General features: G+C 45.3%; 1 protein-coding gene across 3 annotated transcripts in view; it reads right to left on the bottom strand.

The window, feature by feature from the left end:
• Positions 1-14,152, bottom strand: part of RAP1GDS1 (Rap1 GTPase-GDP dissociation stimulator 1) — a 109,938-nt gene extending 95,786 nt beyond the window's left edge. For all 3 annotated transcript variants that reach the window (XM_066632848.1, XM_066632850.1, XM_066632849.1), the window contains exon 1: positions 13,909-14,152. In XM_066632848.1, the coding sequence (XP_066488945.1) occupies positions 13,909-13,912 (4 nt within the window). In that variant the 5' untranslated portion in view covers positions 13,913-14,152. The remainder of the gene's footprint in view (positions 1-13,908) is intronic.
• Between the last annotated feature and the right edge of the window lie 4,727 nt (positions 14,153-18,879).

Here is an 18,879-nt window from a genome sequence, read left to right as displayed (position 1 = left end):
ATCTGGTTGTTGCATACAGACATCAGGATTTGTAATGGACTTTTCCTCCATAAATCTGTCCAATCCTTTTTTAAAAGACATCTAGTCCAGCTGCCAACTCCTGCAGTAAGGAGTTCCACAGATTAATTATGCACTGGGTAAAGAAATATTCTTTTTTGTCTGTTCTAACTCTTTTGCTAGTCAGTTCTAGCGGACGTCCCCTGGTGCAAGAGGGGAAAAAACTTCCCTCTATCCACTCTGTCTTAAATAACGAAGGACACAATCCTAACCAGGTCTACTCAGAAGTAAGTCCTATTTTGTTCAATGGGGCTTACTCTCAGGAAAGTGTGGTTAGGATTGCAGCCTCAGACATGGTTCACCATGGCTAGGTCAACCAATTATGGGCACAGTTGATGCATCAGCCAAAGCCAGGCAAAAGTACTGTCATGAAACTGTTGTTTCATGTGGGCTTTGTTTTCTTCTGTATTGTATTAATTTAGGGTTCCTCATGTGTAAAAGTTTCATGTGAGAGTGGTTAGCCTCGTTAGTAGGAGGATAAATTCCTTAGAGAAGGGACACTTTCTCCTTCCTGATGAATAAGATCTCAGGGAGAGATAGTCTCACTCCTGTACTGTGAGCAAATAATGAAACTTCATTTGGTTCTGGCTAGTCAGAAAAGTGAGGTTAGAATCTGATTATGTTAATTTTTTAAATCTTTTTGTTGTTGTTGCTTTTGTCAGCAGTTTCACCAGTAGCGTAGCTAAGGCGGTACAGGGGGTAGCAAATGCACCGGGCTACAGGGTGGGTGGGGGCAACAACGTGGCTGAGTTGGCAACAACTTGAAGGCAACAGCGCCTGTGCACAACAATTGGGCAGCTGCCAGCAGCCCCGGCAGTTCCAGGCACTCTGGAGGGAGGAGGGGCAACAGTCACACTCAACTGTGTGTTGCCCCTCCCTGCAGCTGGGAGGAATTGCTTGTTTGTGCAGGGGGGGTAGACTAGCCCTCACCTCCATAAGAACAGCCCCACTGGATCAGGCCATAGGCCCATCTAGTCCAGCTTCCTGTATCTCACAGTGGCCCACCAAATGCCCCAGGGAGCACACCAGATAACAAAAGACCTCATTCTGGTGCCCTCCCTTGCATCTGGCATTCTGACATAGCCCATTTCTAAAATCAGGAGGTTGCACATACACATCATGGCTTGTAACCCGAAATGGATTTTTCCTCCAGAAACGTGCCTAATCCCTTTTTAAAGGCATCCAGGCCAGATGCCATCACCACCTCTTGTGGCAAGGAGTTCCACAGACCAACCACATGCTGAGTAAAGAAATATTTTCTTTTGTCTGTTCTAACTCTCCCAACACTCAATTTTAGTGGATGTCCCCTGGTTCTGGTGTTATGTGAGAGTGTAAAGAGCATCTCTCTATCCACTCTGTCCATCCCCTGCATAATTTTGTATGTCTCAATCATGTGCCCCCTCAGGCACCTCTTTTCTAGGCTGAAGAGGCCCAAATGCCATAGCCTTTCCTCATAAGGAAGGTGCCCCAGCCCAGTAATCATCTTAGTCGCTTTCTTTTGCACCTTTTCCATTTCCACTATGTCTTTTTTGAGAGGCAGCGACCAGAACTGGACACAATACTCCAGGTGCAGCCTTACCATCAATTTGTACAACGGTATTATATTAGCCATTTTGTTCTCAATACCTTTTCTAATGAACCCAAGCATAGAATTGGCCTTCTTTACTGCTGCCGCACATTGGGAAGGACCGCAGCAGTCGCCGCAGGCATTGTGGAGAAGCTGGCCCGTCCCCTCCTACAGCTGAGACTTCTCCGGTCCACCCGCTCATTCAGGCACAGGCACACCTTTCTTTCACTCATCCTGCCAGGCCTCCCTCCCTCTGTCACTTCCCCTGCCTGTCCTGCTGGACACACTGCCCCCTGAAGCCCTACGTGGCTTCCATGGCAAGTGAGTGTGGGGAGCAGAGGAGGGCTGCCTGCATTTAGGGAGGGAGGAAGAAGTGTGCTTGGGAGGAGAGGGGGGGCTGTCCAATGCTGGGACATGGGGTGTGTGTGAGTGGAGCCCCCGCTAGGCAGGAAGGGGGAGCCTCCAGAGACCTAGCCTAGACTGAGGAGGGGGTTCTCCTTGTGCAGCGGGACCTGCTGCTCATCGCTCCCCCCCCATGCTTCTCTTCTGCTCTCCACACCTCCTCTCTCTATTTGTCCCCCTCTTAGCCTCCTCTCTCTTCCTGAGTTCCTGGCATGGCTGCAGCAGCGCCACTGTCTCACCCAGACTGGCAATTTAAGCCAGTGGGGCTTGCTTCTAAGTAGAGAGGCAGAGGATTGGGCTCCCTTCCGAGACTGCAATCCTACCACACTTTCCTGGGAGTAAGCCCCATTGACTAGACTGGGCTTGCTTCCCAGTAGACATGCAGAGGCTCCAAGTTGGCTGACTGAGATAGGTTACCTGTGCATGTGCAGCAACCTGAAGAGGGTAGCATGCAAGGCTCTGCAGCATGGGAGGCAAGTTGCAGCAGGAACACTGAGCAGCACGTGGCTGGGCCTCATCATTTATTCACATAATTCCTCAATTCCACTTAAGCTGCTGGCTCTTATGATTGTCTACAGCCCCCTCCTGCACCTCTCAAACTGTGTAAGGCTGCAATCCCAATTCCTACCTTGCCTCACTTAGCAGGGAGTAAGCCCCATTGAATATAATGGGACTTACTTCTAAGTAGATATGAATAGATTGCGCTGTAAAAGTGCAACAAGCACTTTCAACAAGTGCCTGCTATTTTAAAATATTAGCTAACATTTCTCACTCACTTTAAGGAATAAAAAGACCCAATGTAATTAATTAAATTTGATATCATTGCTGCAGAGGGGGGCTACAGAATGTTTTGGCACTGGGCAGCAACTTGGCTAGCTACACCACCGAGTTTCACAAAAGGTTTTACTTGGGAGAAGCCTGTAGGATTGGGAGGCTCTTATAGTTATAGTCCTCTTATTTGACTGCATACCTTGATTATATACAAGCCCTTTCTTATTTTATAAAGGTTAATGAATTTTAATACATTTTCTATTTTTCCTTGTCTGGGTTTCTTTTTGAGGTATCTGGAAGTTTGTTACCTTCCCTTTATTGGGGGTACTGTGAGGAAGTTAAAGGGAAATCTTTAAATACTGCTATATCATAGGAAGGGGGATTTAGCCCAGGGCAGTGTTTCTCAAACTGTGGGTTGGAATCCACTAGGTGGGTCGCGAGTCAATTTCAGGTGGGTCCCAATTCATTTCAATTTTTAATATATCAGATTTGACACTACCATCGTTTGTGACTACATTTGAGGAAATGTTACAGACCTGTACTTTTAACAAGTTACTATGTATATGCTTTTAACAGTGATACTCAATGGGACTTAGTCCTGGGTAAGTGTGGGTAGGATTGCAGCCCAAGATTATTAAACATTTTCCTGCTTGATGATGCAACTCCTGATCGTACCGGGATATTACTTCTGGTGGGTCCTGACAGATTCTCATTATAAAAAGTGGGTCCTGGTGCTAAATGTGTGAGAACATTTAGGTCCAGGGACTCCCTCTAGCAATACTGGATATTGGGCTGGTGGCAGTGGAGTAGCTACTTGGAGAGTTTGCTCAAGTAATTATGAGATAATTCATGGGGGGAGGTACTGGGGAAGAGTGAGGCCAAGATTTTGGGCATCACTACCTGAAATAGTGTGAAATCATGAGTATTCCCCACCATCACCACCACCACCCCAATCCTGATAAGCACAGCCAACACCTGGAAGGAGCAAAGTCAGACCCAAAAGCACACTCAAACTATGGAACTGTTCATTCAACCCTATCCAGGACAGGCTCACATACCATCATTGAGTCAGTGCGCTCCTGACCACCTCTGTCTTATCCAGATTTAATTTTGGTTGGTTTGCTATCATGCAGTCTTTCTCTTGACATCAAACATCAGTTCAGTATATGAGAATGCAACCCCCCTTGCCAGCAATTAATTTTGTAAACTGGGATTGCATTTTGAGTTGAACAAGGTTAAATGTTAATATTTGGGACAGAGGACATTTGAGATATATATCTCAGACATTTTAATTTGTCTGTTATCAGAAGTATAGTGAGCAGGTACAAGAAATGAAGCCTTCTGGTAAGTAGTTTGCAGAGCACCATTTCTGAGAAAGGGCACCATTTTCCTTAACTTCCTGCCTGAGCACAAGCAAAGCCTTGTTTTGTTCTACCTGGTTTTGCATCTCTGATAGTTGCTGTGAAATACTAATGCTGCTTCTTGTGCCGTTTCAGTACTTAAATTTTATTGGTTATTTTAGCCAGGCAAGGAGTTTGAGCTGCTTTGAATACAGGCCAGTGCAGCACCAAGCATTTCAACAGTCATTTTAAGTGTTCGAAGCTCTTCACATGTGAGCATTGCATCAAAATAAAACAATGACCCTGTAAGAAAAGTATTTCCAGTGGTGGACCTGCATTAAGTAAATGGGGCAAATGCCCAGGGCATGGAGCTTCGCACACCTCTGGGACTGCACGGAAGCCTCATTGAGGCGCCTAATGTGGTCAGAAACTATGCTTCCAGTTTACTGGAAGCACAGTTTAAATGTCAGTAAGGCCTCAGGAGGCTTCTCTGATGTGTCCTGGAGTTGCGCAAGGCTCTGCAATGTTTTGGTGAGTTGGGGGGCAGATTTGTGCATGGGGGTGGTGGCATCCTGCTGGGGGGCCATCACAGACCTTTGCCCCTGAGTGCGGGGCTGGGGAGGTCCACCACTGAGCACTTTTAATCTTCATATTGCAGTTGAGGCTGAGAGAGAGAGTGGTTTGCCAAAAGATTGCAGAGGCAAGATTCAAAAGATATAAAAGTTCTGATTTTCAGTGTTGCTTTTTCACTCACTATGCTATGCCAGCTCTTTGCAATATCAATGTAACTAAAGAAATAGAATATTTCATTTCTCAGTGAATGCTAACATGAAAAAGCCATCCAGAAACCTCAACAGGTGCAAAACACAGCTGGATAGCTGTTAACTGGGACAGCTCACTTGGAGCACATTATGCTTACTCTGCTTGGGTACACAAGCTACTGGTACATTTTTGAGCTGAATTCAAGATGCTGGTTCTAACTGTTAAAGCCCTAAACAATTTGGGATCAGGTACCTGAAGAACCACCACCTCTTCCCTGTACCCTCCAGATGATTACTGGAAGCCTTGCTTTCAGTGCCCAACTTGTCACACAAAGAAGGCCCTTTTCAATAACAGCACCATCACCTTGAAATACTCTTCCTTTGCATGCCAAGCAAGTATCTATGGCAGGGGTGCTCAATAGGTAGATCGCGATCTACCGGTAGATCGCGAGGCAAAATGAGTAGATTGCGGAGCCCTGTCTCTCCAAACTGTTAATATGTCAGTTTTGTCTAGTGACGAAACTGACATATTTAGCTGACACTAAACTGATACTGAAACTGACACTTTAGCTGCTCTTCAGGCATGCAGCAACAAAACTGACGAAACTGACTAGACTCCAGCAGGGGCTCCATACATTAAAGGGGGTGTCTGTCAGACGCTTCCTTCCCCCCGGTAGATCTCCGGGCCTTGCTGGGTTTCAAAGTAGCTCTCAAGCCAAAAAAGTGTGAGCACCCCTGATCTATGGTGTATACTTTCAGACACGTAACCAATACTTGATTGTTGAAGAAAGCTTTTGGAGCCAGATAGCACTTAACTTGATTTTGTTATTTGTACTATGGATACAATAGAGGATCAGGTTGTTGTTGTTCATAATTTTGTTTGGATCAGTTTGTGATTTTATTACTGTTGGGAACCACCCTGAGTCTTGCAGAAGAGCATACATAAGCTTTTAAAAATAAAATACATAAATCTGAGTTTATATGATGGAAATAGAGGTACATCATTTTACGGGCGCAACCTCAAAGTTCTTGAATACATTCCTACCTGTGATGAGATTCATTTCAATGGGGCTTGCACAAAAGAACTTCAGATGAAGTTCTGAACCTCAGGCTTAGAAGACCCCAGTTCCAATCTCATCTCAACCACAAATTCACAATATAGCCTTACGCAAGCCACTATTTTCATAGTTTCAATCCCTCCACCTTCAGTAAGGAGATTTTTGTATTTAGCTGTACTCAAAAGGCCATTATGAATACTGACTGAGACAATATAAAAGTAGCACTTTGAAAATTCTCTAAAGCATCTTACAGTATAAATGATTCTTATCATAATCACCAAATGTATTTATTTTTAGCATTTAAACCCTGTCTTACAATTGAAATACTTGGGGTGGCAAAACGGTAACATTATAAAAAACAAAGTAACACAGTAATCAAAATAAACACCTTGAAAAGTTTATGATAAAAGGGATAATCTGAATGATGAACAGCAACTGATGAACATCATCTTTGAAAGGCAAAACCTAAAATAGCCCACCTGAAGAGAAGCCTTGCAGCCCAATCCTATTTGGCCTTGCCACCAAAGGAATGTGCATTCCTAGGAGCACACCGAGAAATGCAGATCTGGACCAATGACAGTGTGTATAGTTTATTAGACAAAAAACGAGTCAAACTAGTAAAATGTCATTTTTAACCAACCTTTTAATGTTTTAAATTCTGGCAAGAAAGATTGTTGTGGACTGGATGCATAACCACTACAATACAGCCATGGACCCCAAAGTACACATACAGGTTGAGATGTCATTATTTGCGTTCCAAGCACTTATGCGGATGGCAAAAAATGCACTATAGCAAATCAATTTAAAAAACAAAGTTTCTTTGCTCCAGTGATTTAAAAACAGCCTTGCTGACCTTTGTGATGTAAGATAAGGGTCATTAAGAAGACAATCCATCAATCAGTCCTCCTCCAAGTGCTTAGAAAGAAAGGTGCTTCACCCAGCCCCTCCCTTCACCAATGCAAAGTGATCCCCTTTCTTTCACGTGCTCAGGGGGAAGGGAGGGGTCCGCTGGAGAGAGAAGGACTGATGGATTGTCAGCCAGCTGCCCCCCCCTCATTAAAGTTAAAGGACTGTTCAGTTTTTTAAACTGATTTTAAAGGGGTGCATTTTTCCCGTTCTCCAGGGATCAGCACATTCCTTTTCATTTGCAGTGGCCATTCGTGTTGAGTTAAATCCATGTATAAAAAATCTGTGTATAAATAGCCTGGACCTGTACTGTGTCCGTGGGAATAAGTCCATAAAAGTTATGAGTTCATGAAAAAATACTGGCCCACCTGCCACAACAATATGACTTATTTGAGTCACTCTGATGGTCTGAATAGAAGCTTTTCTGTCCCAGTTGTCTGCTGGCAATTTTTACTAATAGGAGGACAGTAAGAAAGTCTATCCTGTCTTAGATGTAAGATACAAGCTTTGTAGCATTTTGGACACAAACTCTTTCATAACTGAGGGCAAATGAATGGTACAACTAGGCCAGGGGTGTCAAACTCGTTTCATACCAAATGCCTGCCTGGTATACCAAGGGCCGTTTCATACCATACCATGGTGCCTGCTGAGGGCCGGAAGTGATGTCATTAAACAGGTCATAACCAAAAATAAAAGCACTTTTTCTCACTTAAGAGCTCATTAGCTGCAAATGACAGGAGAGAAAATATACAAATCTTGATCATATTTCAAGATATGGGAGAGCCCAATTTTCACATGGCTGTACTTGTAGCATGTAGCATGTACTTGTAGCATTTGTACTTGCCCTGCTCAGCAGCTGACAGCCTGAGGGCCGGATAAAAAGCTTCCATGGGCTGCATCCGGCCCCCTGGGCCTTATGTTTGAGACCCCTGAGTTAGGCATTTTACAATATACATGTGAATAATAACTATCTTCTCAAGCAAAAATGGCAAAAGAAGCATTTTAGTTCTGCCAGAAAAAGTCTTTTATACACAGCAAAACTATTAAAGCAGCAAAGCACCCACACACCACTATGTAAATAGATCGCCATAAATCTTTTTATTAAAATAAGAATTTTTATGGGGTCTATATGAAACAAAACTGCCTGCCTGACCACCTCATGTGCAGAACATTTGAAACATTTCATTATAAAACTGACTTTGCAGTTTAGCCCTCACAGAAGCAAGTGTTTGATTCTTTGACACAATTTACCAAGCAGATAGGGGCTCACAAAGAACATCTAGTAGTGGGTGAAAAAAAAATCATCCTTAATACAGTCTTTCTCAGGCTCTCCGTTATAAAGTGTAGAAAATAAACCCTGTAAAGAGCAGACAGGAAGATTAACATGGAAGCCACAAGCTTTATGCTAGAATTCTTGAGCACAGAAAGTCATTATCATTTGATAGCTTTAAAAATGTTATAAAAGGCTTGTCTTCAAAAAGAGAAGATCAGCCTGATCCACAGATTGGAGTGGGCTTGCTGCAGAAAACAAGTGCAGCTACTCAGGCAGTCAAGCTCTGATTCTCATCTTGGTGACTTCCTCCAGAACAGCAGGAGTGGCTACAGAACCACATAGGGACAATGAAATGGAGGTCTTTTTTGTTCTCTTGAACTCCTGTCCCCTCCCCTGCCGTGACCTCCCCTCCACAGACAGCACAATACTTTCTGATGAACCAGCGGACTCTGCTGAATCAGTGAAATGCCTTGGTTATGCTGTCATTGTGAAATAAACCAAGAGGTTGTGCCAGCACCGCAACAGAGTCAAAACTGTCTTATCACCTTTTGCCAGGTACCACACACTTTGCCAAGTATGACCGAGTAGTGTCACACAAAGCTACTGTGGCTTCACATAACTCTTCTTGCTATCATCACAAGACTCTCTTGTCCCTGGGGCCTATGCAATTTTTTTTCTCAGCTCCTCTTTATTCTTTAGCCCTCTTACCCTCAATTCTCTGTCTTCTCTATCAAGTCTTCATTCAAAGGATGAGTGTTTCTTCCTGCTTTTCAGCTGTCTAGTCCAGTCATTTTCAACCACTGTGTCATGGCACACTGGTGTGCTGCGAGTCGTTCACAGGTGTGCCACAGGAATTTTGGGGAAAGTTGATTATTAGTAGGCCCAGTGGGAAATGGGAGCCCCCACTGGCAGCATGGTGTGCCTTGTGAATTATCAAAAACCTGATGGTGTGCCTTGACAATTTTAGTGCCTTGTCAGTGTACCGTGAGATGGAAAAGGTTGAAAATCTCTGGTCTAGTCCAAGGGTGTCAAATGTAAGGCCCATGGGCCAAAAGCAGCCCCTGGAGGCAATTTTTCTGGCACCCATAATTGGGCTCTCTCCTATCTTGAAATTATGAATAAGATTTGCATATTTTCTGTCATCTGCTGCTAATGCGTTTCTATGTGAGAACGAAGTGCTTATTTCTGGCTATCTGCTTAATGGTGTCACTTCCTGCTTAACGATGTCATTTCTGGCCCTCGGAAGGCACTATAAATGCTAACCTCAGCCCCCTACGTGAAATGAGTTTGACACCCCGGTCTAGCCTATCTACATTTCTTTAACTAGTCTGTCTCTGGAGTCACTGTGCCTTGGCATCCGCATACCCTAGGCTGGACTACATTCAGCTCACCAGCCTTCTACTTTTCTGTTCCTATCTCTTTTCTGCCAACAACACAGAGCCCTTCATGTTCTATATTCTGCTTCCAGACACATCAGCATTTCACTTCCTCCCTTATAGGGGCCAACATATTCTGGGAGTTGGCATGGCCAGGAACACTCCATGTCATCACAACAGCAGAACTAATGGCTAGGGCAGGTCTGCAGGGTAAAAGACACTTTCTAGCTTAGATGCACAAGAGTGGGTTGTCAGCATTGTATGGATTAATAAAGCTTCTCCAGCAAAGCTCACAAAATCACTCACAGCTGAGAAGGTAACAGGAGAGGTAATATTTATTTTGCCTCCTGAGGAGAAGGTAATATTTATTTTACACCTTCCTCCCCCCCCACCCTATTATATACAATGTATTTCAGTTGAATAACAGTGGAAGGTAGAAGAGGAGAGAGGGAAGGGCAAGCTATTTTTAATTTATGGAATCAATGGAATTGCCCCTTAGAATGTACTCAGGCTAATGGCACTAATATCATTACCAAGATTTATCATTTCTACATTGCTAGCAATATGCATAGCACTTCACAGATTAAAGTGAGATATGGCTCCTTTTGCCAAAAAACTTGCAATCCAGCACCCACAAAGCACATGAAATCAGGTGCAACTTTGCAACCAAGTCTGCCATTCTACATACTTACTTGGAAGAATGTCCCATTGAAATCAAAAGCACTATACACATCTAAGACTGTCATGTTAGAGTAGCCAAGGAGGACACAAAACAAGAAAGGGGAGGGGAAAGATGGGCCCATATACTGACAGCTAAAAGTAACAAGAGTGCTTGGATTAAAAGCATTTTTTTAAATGAACAAAAAAATGTGTGCTCATGCAGGGAGAGAGTTTACAGAATACCTGCCTCTGGCAACCATGACATAATCTTGCAAGTACGGACAGCAAAAGATACTACTGCCAACCATAAGGATTTAGTTCTTTCCCCCAATGAGAGCTTCAATTACAACATACTGCTTCCCATGATGAAAGAGTAGTATCCAGACTCACTTGCGAACACTGTTTAAAAATGAGTGGTACAAATTCGTTATATTAAAAAATACTGGCACAGAACAGAGGATGGACTCATTCTGCTCTGCCAAAATGCCTGAATGAATCATGGAAGTCAGTATACCTTCCACAATTCAATCTGGGCATATCAAGGAGACCTAACGTGCACTCCCAGTTTGCAACATGTGAGTAAGCCTCCTGAAGTGGTCCCACTTCACATCTCCAAGTTGCTGATATTTTTTGGGCTGTTTTTACCACTAAGAAGCCCACCAGGTATGACTGGGGCAAATGCAGTGGCTTCCTAGAGTACCTCAGGAATTTTTCAACTCACTGAAGACACCTTGCATGCACCAATTCCCCACCAGGGTAAGCAAGTGGAATTTCCACTGGATGCTGGTTGTATCAAATGCTGGCTGTATCAGGAGATACAAGGTGGCCTCTTAGAGAACCACAGGCTGTTCTGAACTGCTCACATCACCCACTTGAAGCCCCAGCCACAGTCACAACATTTTTGGAAGGAGTCAGAAATTGCCACAATCCTGGTCTCCAAAAATGTTTCTACCCCAGCCAGTATTCAGTGTCTCTTCCAAGATTCTGCCTGTTGGGATTCTAGAGAGTACGTAATGTGATCTACTGTATCAGCTGAGACCTCTTTGACTTCCTGGCCCTCGTTGGACCCAGGTTGCCAGTCACTGAAAAAGGAAGCAGGAAAGACTGGTTAGCAACTGTATGTTACAGTAAGATCTGCCTCCATTCAACTTGCTTGTTTTCGCCCTTTAGTTCCAGTGTACCCTGTATGCTTACAAACTGCTAACTTGCTGCCAGGCTTGCATTTTTCCCCACCCATGTCTGTTTACTGGCCTGACTGCTCCAGTATCTCAGATCTGATCTTATCAACCCTACCTTAGTAGCTTCTAACATGGGGATATATATTCCACTTTATTCACCCAACAAGTTGTTGTTTAGTACCATCACTGAATGCCAATTAAACAGGATGGCAATTAGCCAGTTGTCATCTCTTCCAGACAACCAGACTTTTAAAAAATGCAAGTGAGATCTTTCTCATTCCCCCCCCCCACCTCTTATTTCAGACAACCAATGCAACAGCAACAATCCATGTATCTATATATGGGAAAATCTTCACCTGCTGAATTTTTGCGTATCACACCTTTGTTAAAATGTCAGGAAGGCAGGCCAAAAATGTTAGGAAATCCTAGTTCCCAGCTGGGATTTGTACTTGTTTTACCAGAAGCATGTGCCTCAGAACACAACTACCTTTTCTCCCATAAAACACTTCTGCCAATGGTAAGAATCTGGCCATGCAGAGCATATGGCCTACATTTGCAATGCTGCTTTGTAGTTTACTTCAGATTACACCCATCTCTTTATGGCATGTATATGAAATAACTAGCTATCACTTTTTCCATAAATACTAGCAGTCCTTTCAAGAAGCCGTTTTGTGGCAGGTATGGGGCTTGTAGTCCTGCGAGCCAAGGAACAAACCTGGGTCATCTGCAATAGTACATGCACTCAGCTGGAAAAGCAGTACAAAGAACTTTAATACTATCAGCACTTTGAAGAGTCAGGCCCTAGAAAAGCTGAGTTAGCAAGATCCCATCCAAATACTTTTAAGACCAATAAAGATTTTTTCAGAAAATGTCCAGCAAACTTCTGTTTATCTTATTTCTGCTTCACTTAGGCTGCAATCATATATTGTACACTCAGTGAATTCAGTTCCACTGAGTTCTGAGCAGATACGCCTAGGATTGTGATATAACTGAACTAACCATATAGTTTACTTATCTTGACAAGACAGTGATCTACAAAAGGCAAGAAAGAGGATTTTTAATGTTCAAGCAATTATCACAGAGAGAAACTCTATGGTAATCCCATTTGAAGGGATCTCACAGCCAGCCCTGCTTCAAGCCCACTCTAACTTTCTCATCCATATTTTGGGCTTGGTAGGTGGAGCATACAAAGTCCTTAAATCTAAATCAAGTCCCTAAAACTCCCTCTTGTGCTTCGTTGTGCTGTCACCTCAGTACAGCCACAGCAAGTAGGCATCCTCCTCCTCCGCCACAGTGGCAGCGTATAGCTGCTGCTCCTCATCTCATTCTCATTTTGTTGCCACACAGCAATGGCGGCAGCAGCAACAGGGTCACACAGGAGGGCAGATAGATGCCCCCTCTGCCATCCAGCTCCCCATTTTGCCATGGCATAGCAGCAGCAAATTTTGCCCCTGCCAGGTAAATGTGGAGTGGTCAGGGAAGCACTGGCTACCTCTACCATGGGCTGCCGCAACAAAAACCTGCCTTTAGCCCATTTCTGCCCAGCCCACAGGTGTACCATTTGATCCCTGTTGCTTTTATGCACGTTGGGCAGAAACAGCCTGATGACACTGGCAAAACCAAAAGCAAAATTGGAAAAAAAGAGGCAAACATCACCAAATTGAGAACTGTCCTCTTGACAGTTGGAAAACGGAGCTCACATTAAGACAAACTATTTGAGGTTTAATGTATTCAACTGCTAATCAGCTGAGCTCATGGGGCATGACAGATGCACTGGAAACATCACAAGAGCTGCATGAAGCTGGGCCAGCGGTAATCTCAGAGAAAGACTGTGATGTTGGTCAAACTGGGGAGGGGGTCCTTCTGCTTTAGGCACAGCCCTGTGTGTTCCAAGTGCAGCTCACAGGCGTGACCAAGAACCAACTCAGCACACCACGTCCACGTCAACCACCCCAAAGACCACATCTGAAAACCGCCATCTACTGGTTCCTGCTGTGGCAAAAATAAAAATTAAATGGATGGCGAGCATCTTGGCCATGCCTGATGAAGTTGCACCTTTGTTAAGAGGTTGGCCGTGCCCCTCCCGCCCCACACTGGGTGGTGCACACCAGCACCAGCTACCAAAGCACCACTGCACCCCCCACCCAACCACCCCTAATCTCCAGCCCTGAGTGAGAGAGGAGGGAGGTGCAGATGAGGAAGTTGCATGAAGTCCTCTTCCTTCTCCTGTGTGTCCGACCTCAGCAGCAGGAGGGAGGGTCCCCCAGAGGAGGACCCCAGGGAGGCAGCAGCAGGGAGGGTCCCCCAACACAGGAGGGCACAGCAGGGGAAAGGGAGGCGACCTCTGAAGCTGCAGAGCATCCACTGAGTGAGGGGTTGGGAGGAGGCTGGCTGGAGCATCATGGCCCAATCCCCCCCCCTGCCCGCAAGCACGTCCCTTCCAAGGGGACCACCTGGTCGGGGTGCACCCTTGGGGACCCCCCCTCCCCGACCTCCACCCCCTCCGCGTGGCAGAGGCCAAGAGCTGCCCGGCAGGCAGGCAGGGCTGGGGCGACTTACCCATGTCGCTGCCAAGGGGGTGGCCTTTTTTCGCCTGGGCGCTGTCTGTGCCTCCCCCGCGGCCAGGGAGGGAGCCGGGGCGGCGGCGGCAGGCGGGTGGGAAGCAGGCAGGGGCAGCCCTGGCGAGCGGTGCCTTGCCTTGCCTCGCCTTCCTGCCTGCCTGTGTGCAGACGGGTGCGCGCGCCGCAGGGCCGGGAGGGGAGGCGGAGAGCCGCCCGCGCTCCCTCGCAGCTGCAAAGGGAGGAGGCGGGGAACGTGCCGGTCTGGGGCGCGCGCTGCGAGCGGGCCCGCCCTGGGTCGCCCTGGAGCGGTGGCGTAGCCGGAGGGGGGCGGGGAGCTGAGTGTGGCGGGGAGCGTGCGAGCGGCCCCTCCCCTTCGGAGCCTCCGCTTTGCTCCCCCCGCCGGGAATGGCTCCGAAGGGGAGGGGCCGCTCACACGCCCCCCGGCTACGCCACCGCGCTGGAGCCCTGAAGCTGCAGCAGCCCCGCTCCCTCTTCGCGCTGCCTGCCTGCTCGCTACGCTGTGCACGGGGTGCTGGCTGCACTCCGACCCCGTCGCTGGCTTCGCTCACAAAGCCCCGCAAGGGACGCGTGGAGGAAGGCGCCGAGTCAGCAGAGAGCGCAGCTGCAGCAGCAGGCAGGGCCGCCTCCTGCCATCGCCATCGCACCTGCCCTGGGTCTTGGGGCTGCCTGAGACCGCCCAGCGCGGGCATCCCTGGAGTGGCTGAGGGGCTCATGGAAGGGTGTGGGAAAGTGATGGGAAAGACGGGGGGGGGGGGTTGCAAAATCTTCATCATCAGAACATAAAAAGAGCCCCACTGCATCAGGCCAAAGGCCCATCTAGTCCAGCTTCCTGCATCTCACAGCATCTCAGGGACAGACTGTGCAGGGACAGACTGCACTTGCTCCCGGTGTGGAAGGGATTGTCACTCCCGGATTGGCCTTTTCAGCCACACTAGACGCTGTGCCAGAACCACTTTTCAGAGCGCGATACCATAGTCTTTCGAGACTGAAGGTTGCCAATACAACAGCATCTCATCATCGTCATTAGAACATAAGAAGAGCCCCACTGGCACTGGATCAGGCCAAAGGTCCAACTTCCTGCATCTCATCATCATCACATAAGAAGAGCCCCGCTGGATCAGGCCAAAGGCCCATCTAGTCCAGCTTCCTGCATCTCACAGCATCTCATCATCAGCACATCCTCATCATCAATAAAGCAGAATGGTGGGGTATGAATATTTTAGTAAAAACACACAGTGAAGAAAATCTGAAGGTCATGGTAAAGATCAGGTTTGTCTTAAGCCTTAGGATCAGGTTTGCGGGTGCATCCCTGGACTGGGTTAGGGGCTCATGGAAGGATGCAGGGAAAGTGATGGGAAAGACGGGGGGGGGGCTTGCAAAATCATAATCATCAACAATAGAACAGACTGGTGGGTTATGAATATTTTAGTAAAAAAGGTAAAGATCAGGTTTATCCTATGCCTTAAGATCAGGTTTGCAGGTGCATCCATGGACTGGATTAGGGACACATGGAAGGATGGGGGGGGGGGAAATGATGGGAAAGACCAGTGGGTTTTGTTTTTCTTTTTGCAAAATCATCATCATCATAAAACATACTGGTGGGGTATGAATATTTTAGTTAAAAAAAGAAATACACAGTGAGGAAAATCTGAAGCTTGGTGGAAAGATCAGGTTTGCCTTAAGCCAGTGTTTCTCAGCCAGTGATGCTTGTACCACTGATGGTACTTGAGGGGGTGTCCAGTGGTATGCGGTGGGACCAGATGTCATAACCACAAAAAAGGACAAGGTTCCTCAAAATGTTGGACATCTGAGAAAAATGTAGGGCATGATAAAATAAACACTAAAAACACTTGTATGTTGATTTCATGTAGTTAATTGAAGCACTATATTACTTATTATTTAATTTAAAACTACAGGTGCAGTCTATTTATCCTTGGATTTTTTATCTTCCTTTTTATTTGTCTCAACTCAAATGGGGTGGGGGGAACTGAAAGTCACACACACCTTTGCCTCCTTTGCCCTTCACTGGCATCTCCATCCATTTCTAGGCAGCTCAAAACACAGCAAAAAGGCTCTGCCTTGACCAGGCAGGGAAATAGCCCTGGAGCCATGGAAGAGGTTCCCATTGTGAAGGAACAGTAACACTCTTGGAGTAACACTCTTGGAGAACAGAGGGGGAGGCAGGAGGGGGGATTGCTTAAAAAAAAACCCAGGGAGTGTTTGCTAAATCCCCCCCCCCATGGTGCAGGCTCTCCTGCTGCATGGGACACAAACAAAACGATCCACACTTTCCTGGGAGTAAGCCCCATTGACTATAGTGGGGCTTATTTCTGCATAGAAACGCACAGGACTGGACTCTTAAAAGCTCAGCATCCCACCTGTGAAAGAAGCAGGAAAACTGGCAAGGGGGAGGGCATTGATAACAGCTGCCTTAGTTTCATTCCATCCGGAAGTGTCAGGCTGCAGAGTATTTGCGTAACTCTATGGAATTTAGCACAAGGTGTTTTTTTGTTAATCGTGGAACTAATGTGGATAAGTAGGCTCCACCTGTACTGTAATACTGATTACCAATATGTATATACCTATTTTCAACAACTATAATTATATTTGCATGATTGATATAAATATTTATATAATATATATGTTTGTATTTAACACATATATCATAAATGTATAAATACATAATGTTTTATATAATATAATATAATGTACAGCATTGCTTTTAGATTCTAGAGAACTGTATATTTGTATACAATCTCCTTTTTCCATCAATTGGTTATTTTTAAATGTCTACAAATGAGAAATGTTTTTTTTTTAATGTTATGGTTTGAGAGAGAAATCTAAGAACTTACTGCTATATAACTCTCCTTTTTCTGCCAATATAAAATTTCTTGGCAAGTTCTAAGCATTTGAATCGGCTTGTTAATGATGAGCTTTGCTATTGTGAAGGAGTTGAAGTGAAGACTAAAAATAAGTTTACAATTGAGAGCCAAAGAATGAGATTAGAACCTTTGAGTAGTTTGCTTACTGCTACAAAAGCACATGGGAATGTAAGGGTCTCTCTTTCTTTATCAGCCATGTTCTTTATCAGACAGGATTTGGTCAAATGTTGACATACTTCTAAAGACCAGATAGAATTACTTTGAACAGGAAGCAAAATTTGTGATCTTCTCACTCTGTTTAATATAAACTATATGCAAGGGCAGATTCCTTAAAACTGAGAGTACCCACACGCACCTGTGCATGTGAGCACAGGCACAGTTATACATGCATAACTTGAGGCTACAGTCCAACACAGAATTAGCCATGCCTAAATCATCTGATCCTAAGCATGTTCGTAATCCTAAACACACTTATTAGGGAAAAGGTCACTAACAGCGAAATACTATGCATGTCTACTCAGAAGTAAAAGTCACTGAGTTCAATGGGACTTACTCCCAGGAAAGTGCATATCAAATTCAATCTTATCCAACTTTTCAGCAGCCATGCCAATGGGGCATGCACTACATACTGGAGCTGGAAAGTTGGATAGAATGGGACCTTGAATAGGCATGCTTTGGATTGTGCTGGATATGTTGGATTGTGACCAATATATTAGAGCACCAGATCAAATATTACACTGATGGAATCTCAAGGAAACTGAACTTAAAAGAACTTGCTATCCTTTGCAATGCTGAAAAAGTAAAGTATCCAATATATGTCTCTAAAACCAACGAAATCATACATCGTAATGAGTTCAGCATACAACTAGTGCTAAAAAATTTTATGTTGTCCTCTTATTGATTCACTGGGAACACAACACAGCACATACAGTAGTTCTTCATGTGTGAAGAGAATGCTATAGGAGTCAGATTTTAAGTCTCATTGCTCCTTTTGAACATTGTTGGCTGTGGATTTTGTATGTTCCTGGTTTTAATTATACTGTACTTGATTTTTGTTTTCATATGATGATTGTTAGCCACTCAGAGTATCCCATAACACAAAGCAAGGTATAAGTTGAAACAAATGTAGGAAGGATTAACTTCTGGGCAAAATGCAGTTATAGGAAAAAGATTTCTTGTTGTATAAGTCATTTTTTGACAGACACTACAGGTACTTTTATGAAATTGTTATGATGTACCTCATGATGACTTAGTTCAGTGTTTCTCAACCAGTGGTACAGGTACCACCCGTGGTATTTGAGGTAGTGTCTGGTGGTGCTTGTAGGACCCCTGGAAACAGAATGTGATGCAACAAACAGCTCGGCCTGGCTCAGGCAAAGGCTCGGCTCAGTAGGCAAAGCTCCAAAGCATGCTTGAAAAAGCCCTCCCATCCACCTTGAGCCTCTTACTGGTGTTTATCTTGTCACATCTGGCCTCCCAACTCAGAAGTAACTGGCAATGATGTCATCACCGGTTACTTCCACTTATACTTCGAGTAAGTGGACCATGTTCAAACATTGAGAAACAATGACTAAAGGTCCAATCCTATCCAACTTCCCAGCACTGGTGCAGCCACAATGCAGCCCTGGGGTCAAGGAACAAATGTTCCCATACCTTGAGGAGGCCTCTGTGACTGGCTTCCCACCACTGGATGCAGTGCTCACCCCATTGGCTCAGCTGCACCAGCACTGGAAAATTGGATAGGATTGGGCCCTTAGTTCTTAAAATTAGGAGGATTCTGTCTCCAGTTTCTTTGAATTCAACATTTATGGCCCAATCTTATCCCCCTCCAATGCTAGTGGAGTGCATGCTCCACTGATGCAGGCTGTCACAAACATGCCATAAAGCATGTTGTGACAGCACAGCAGTTATTATCACCAGTGAAGAGGTCTGCACTATCCTGCCAGAACCAGTACAGGCCTCATTGTGCACCAGGTCAAGTAAGCTCCATGCTAAGCAGTGGAGGGGGGAGGACAGGACAGGACAGGAAGGGATGTAATGGGGCAGAGGTGGGGTAATCCACATCG

This window comes from Tiliqua scincoides, chromosome 6 (assembly GCF_035046505.1).
Source record: "Tiliqua scincoides isolate rTilSci1 chromosome 6, rTilSci1.hap2, whole genome shotgun sequence".
Taxonomy (NCBI): domain Eukaryota; kingdom Metazoa; phylum Chordata; class Lepidosauria; order Squamata; family Scincidae; genus Tiliqua; species Tiliqua scincoides.
This window is presented reverse-complemented; position numbering and strand designations above follow the sequence as displayed.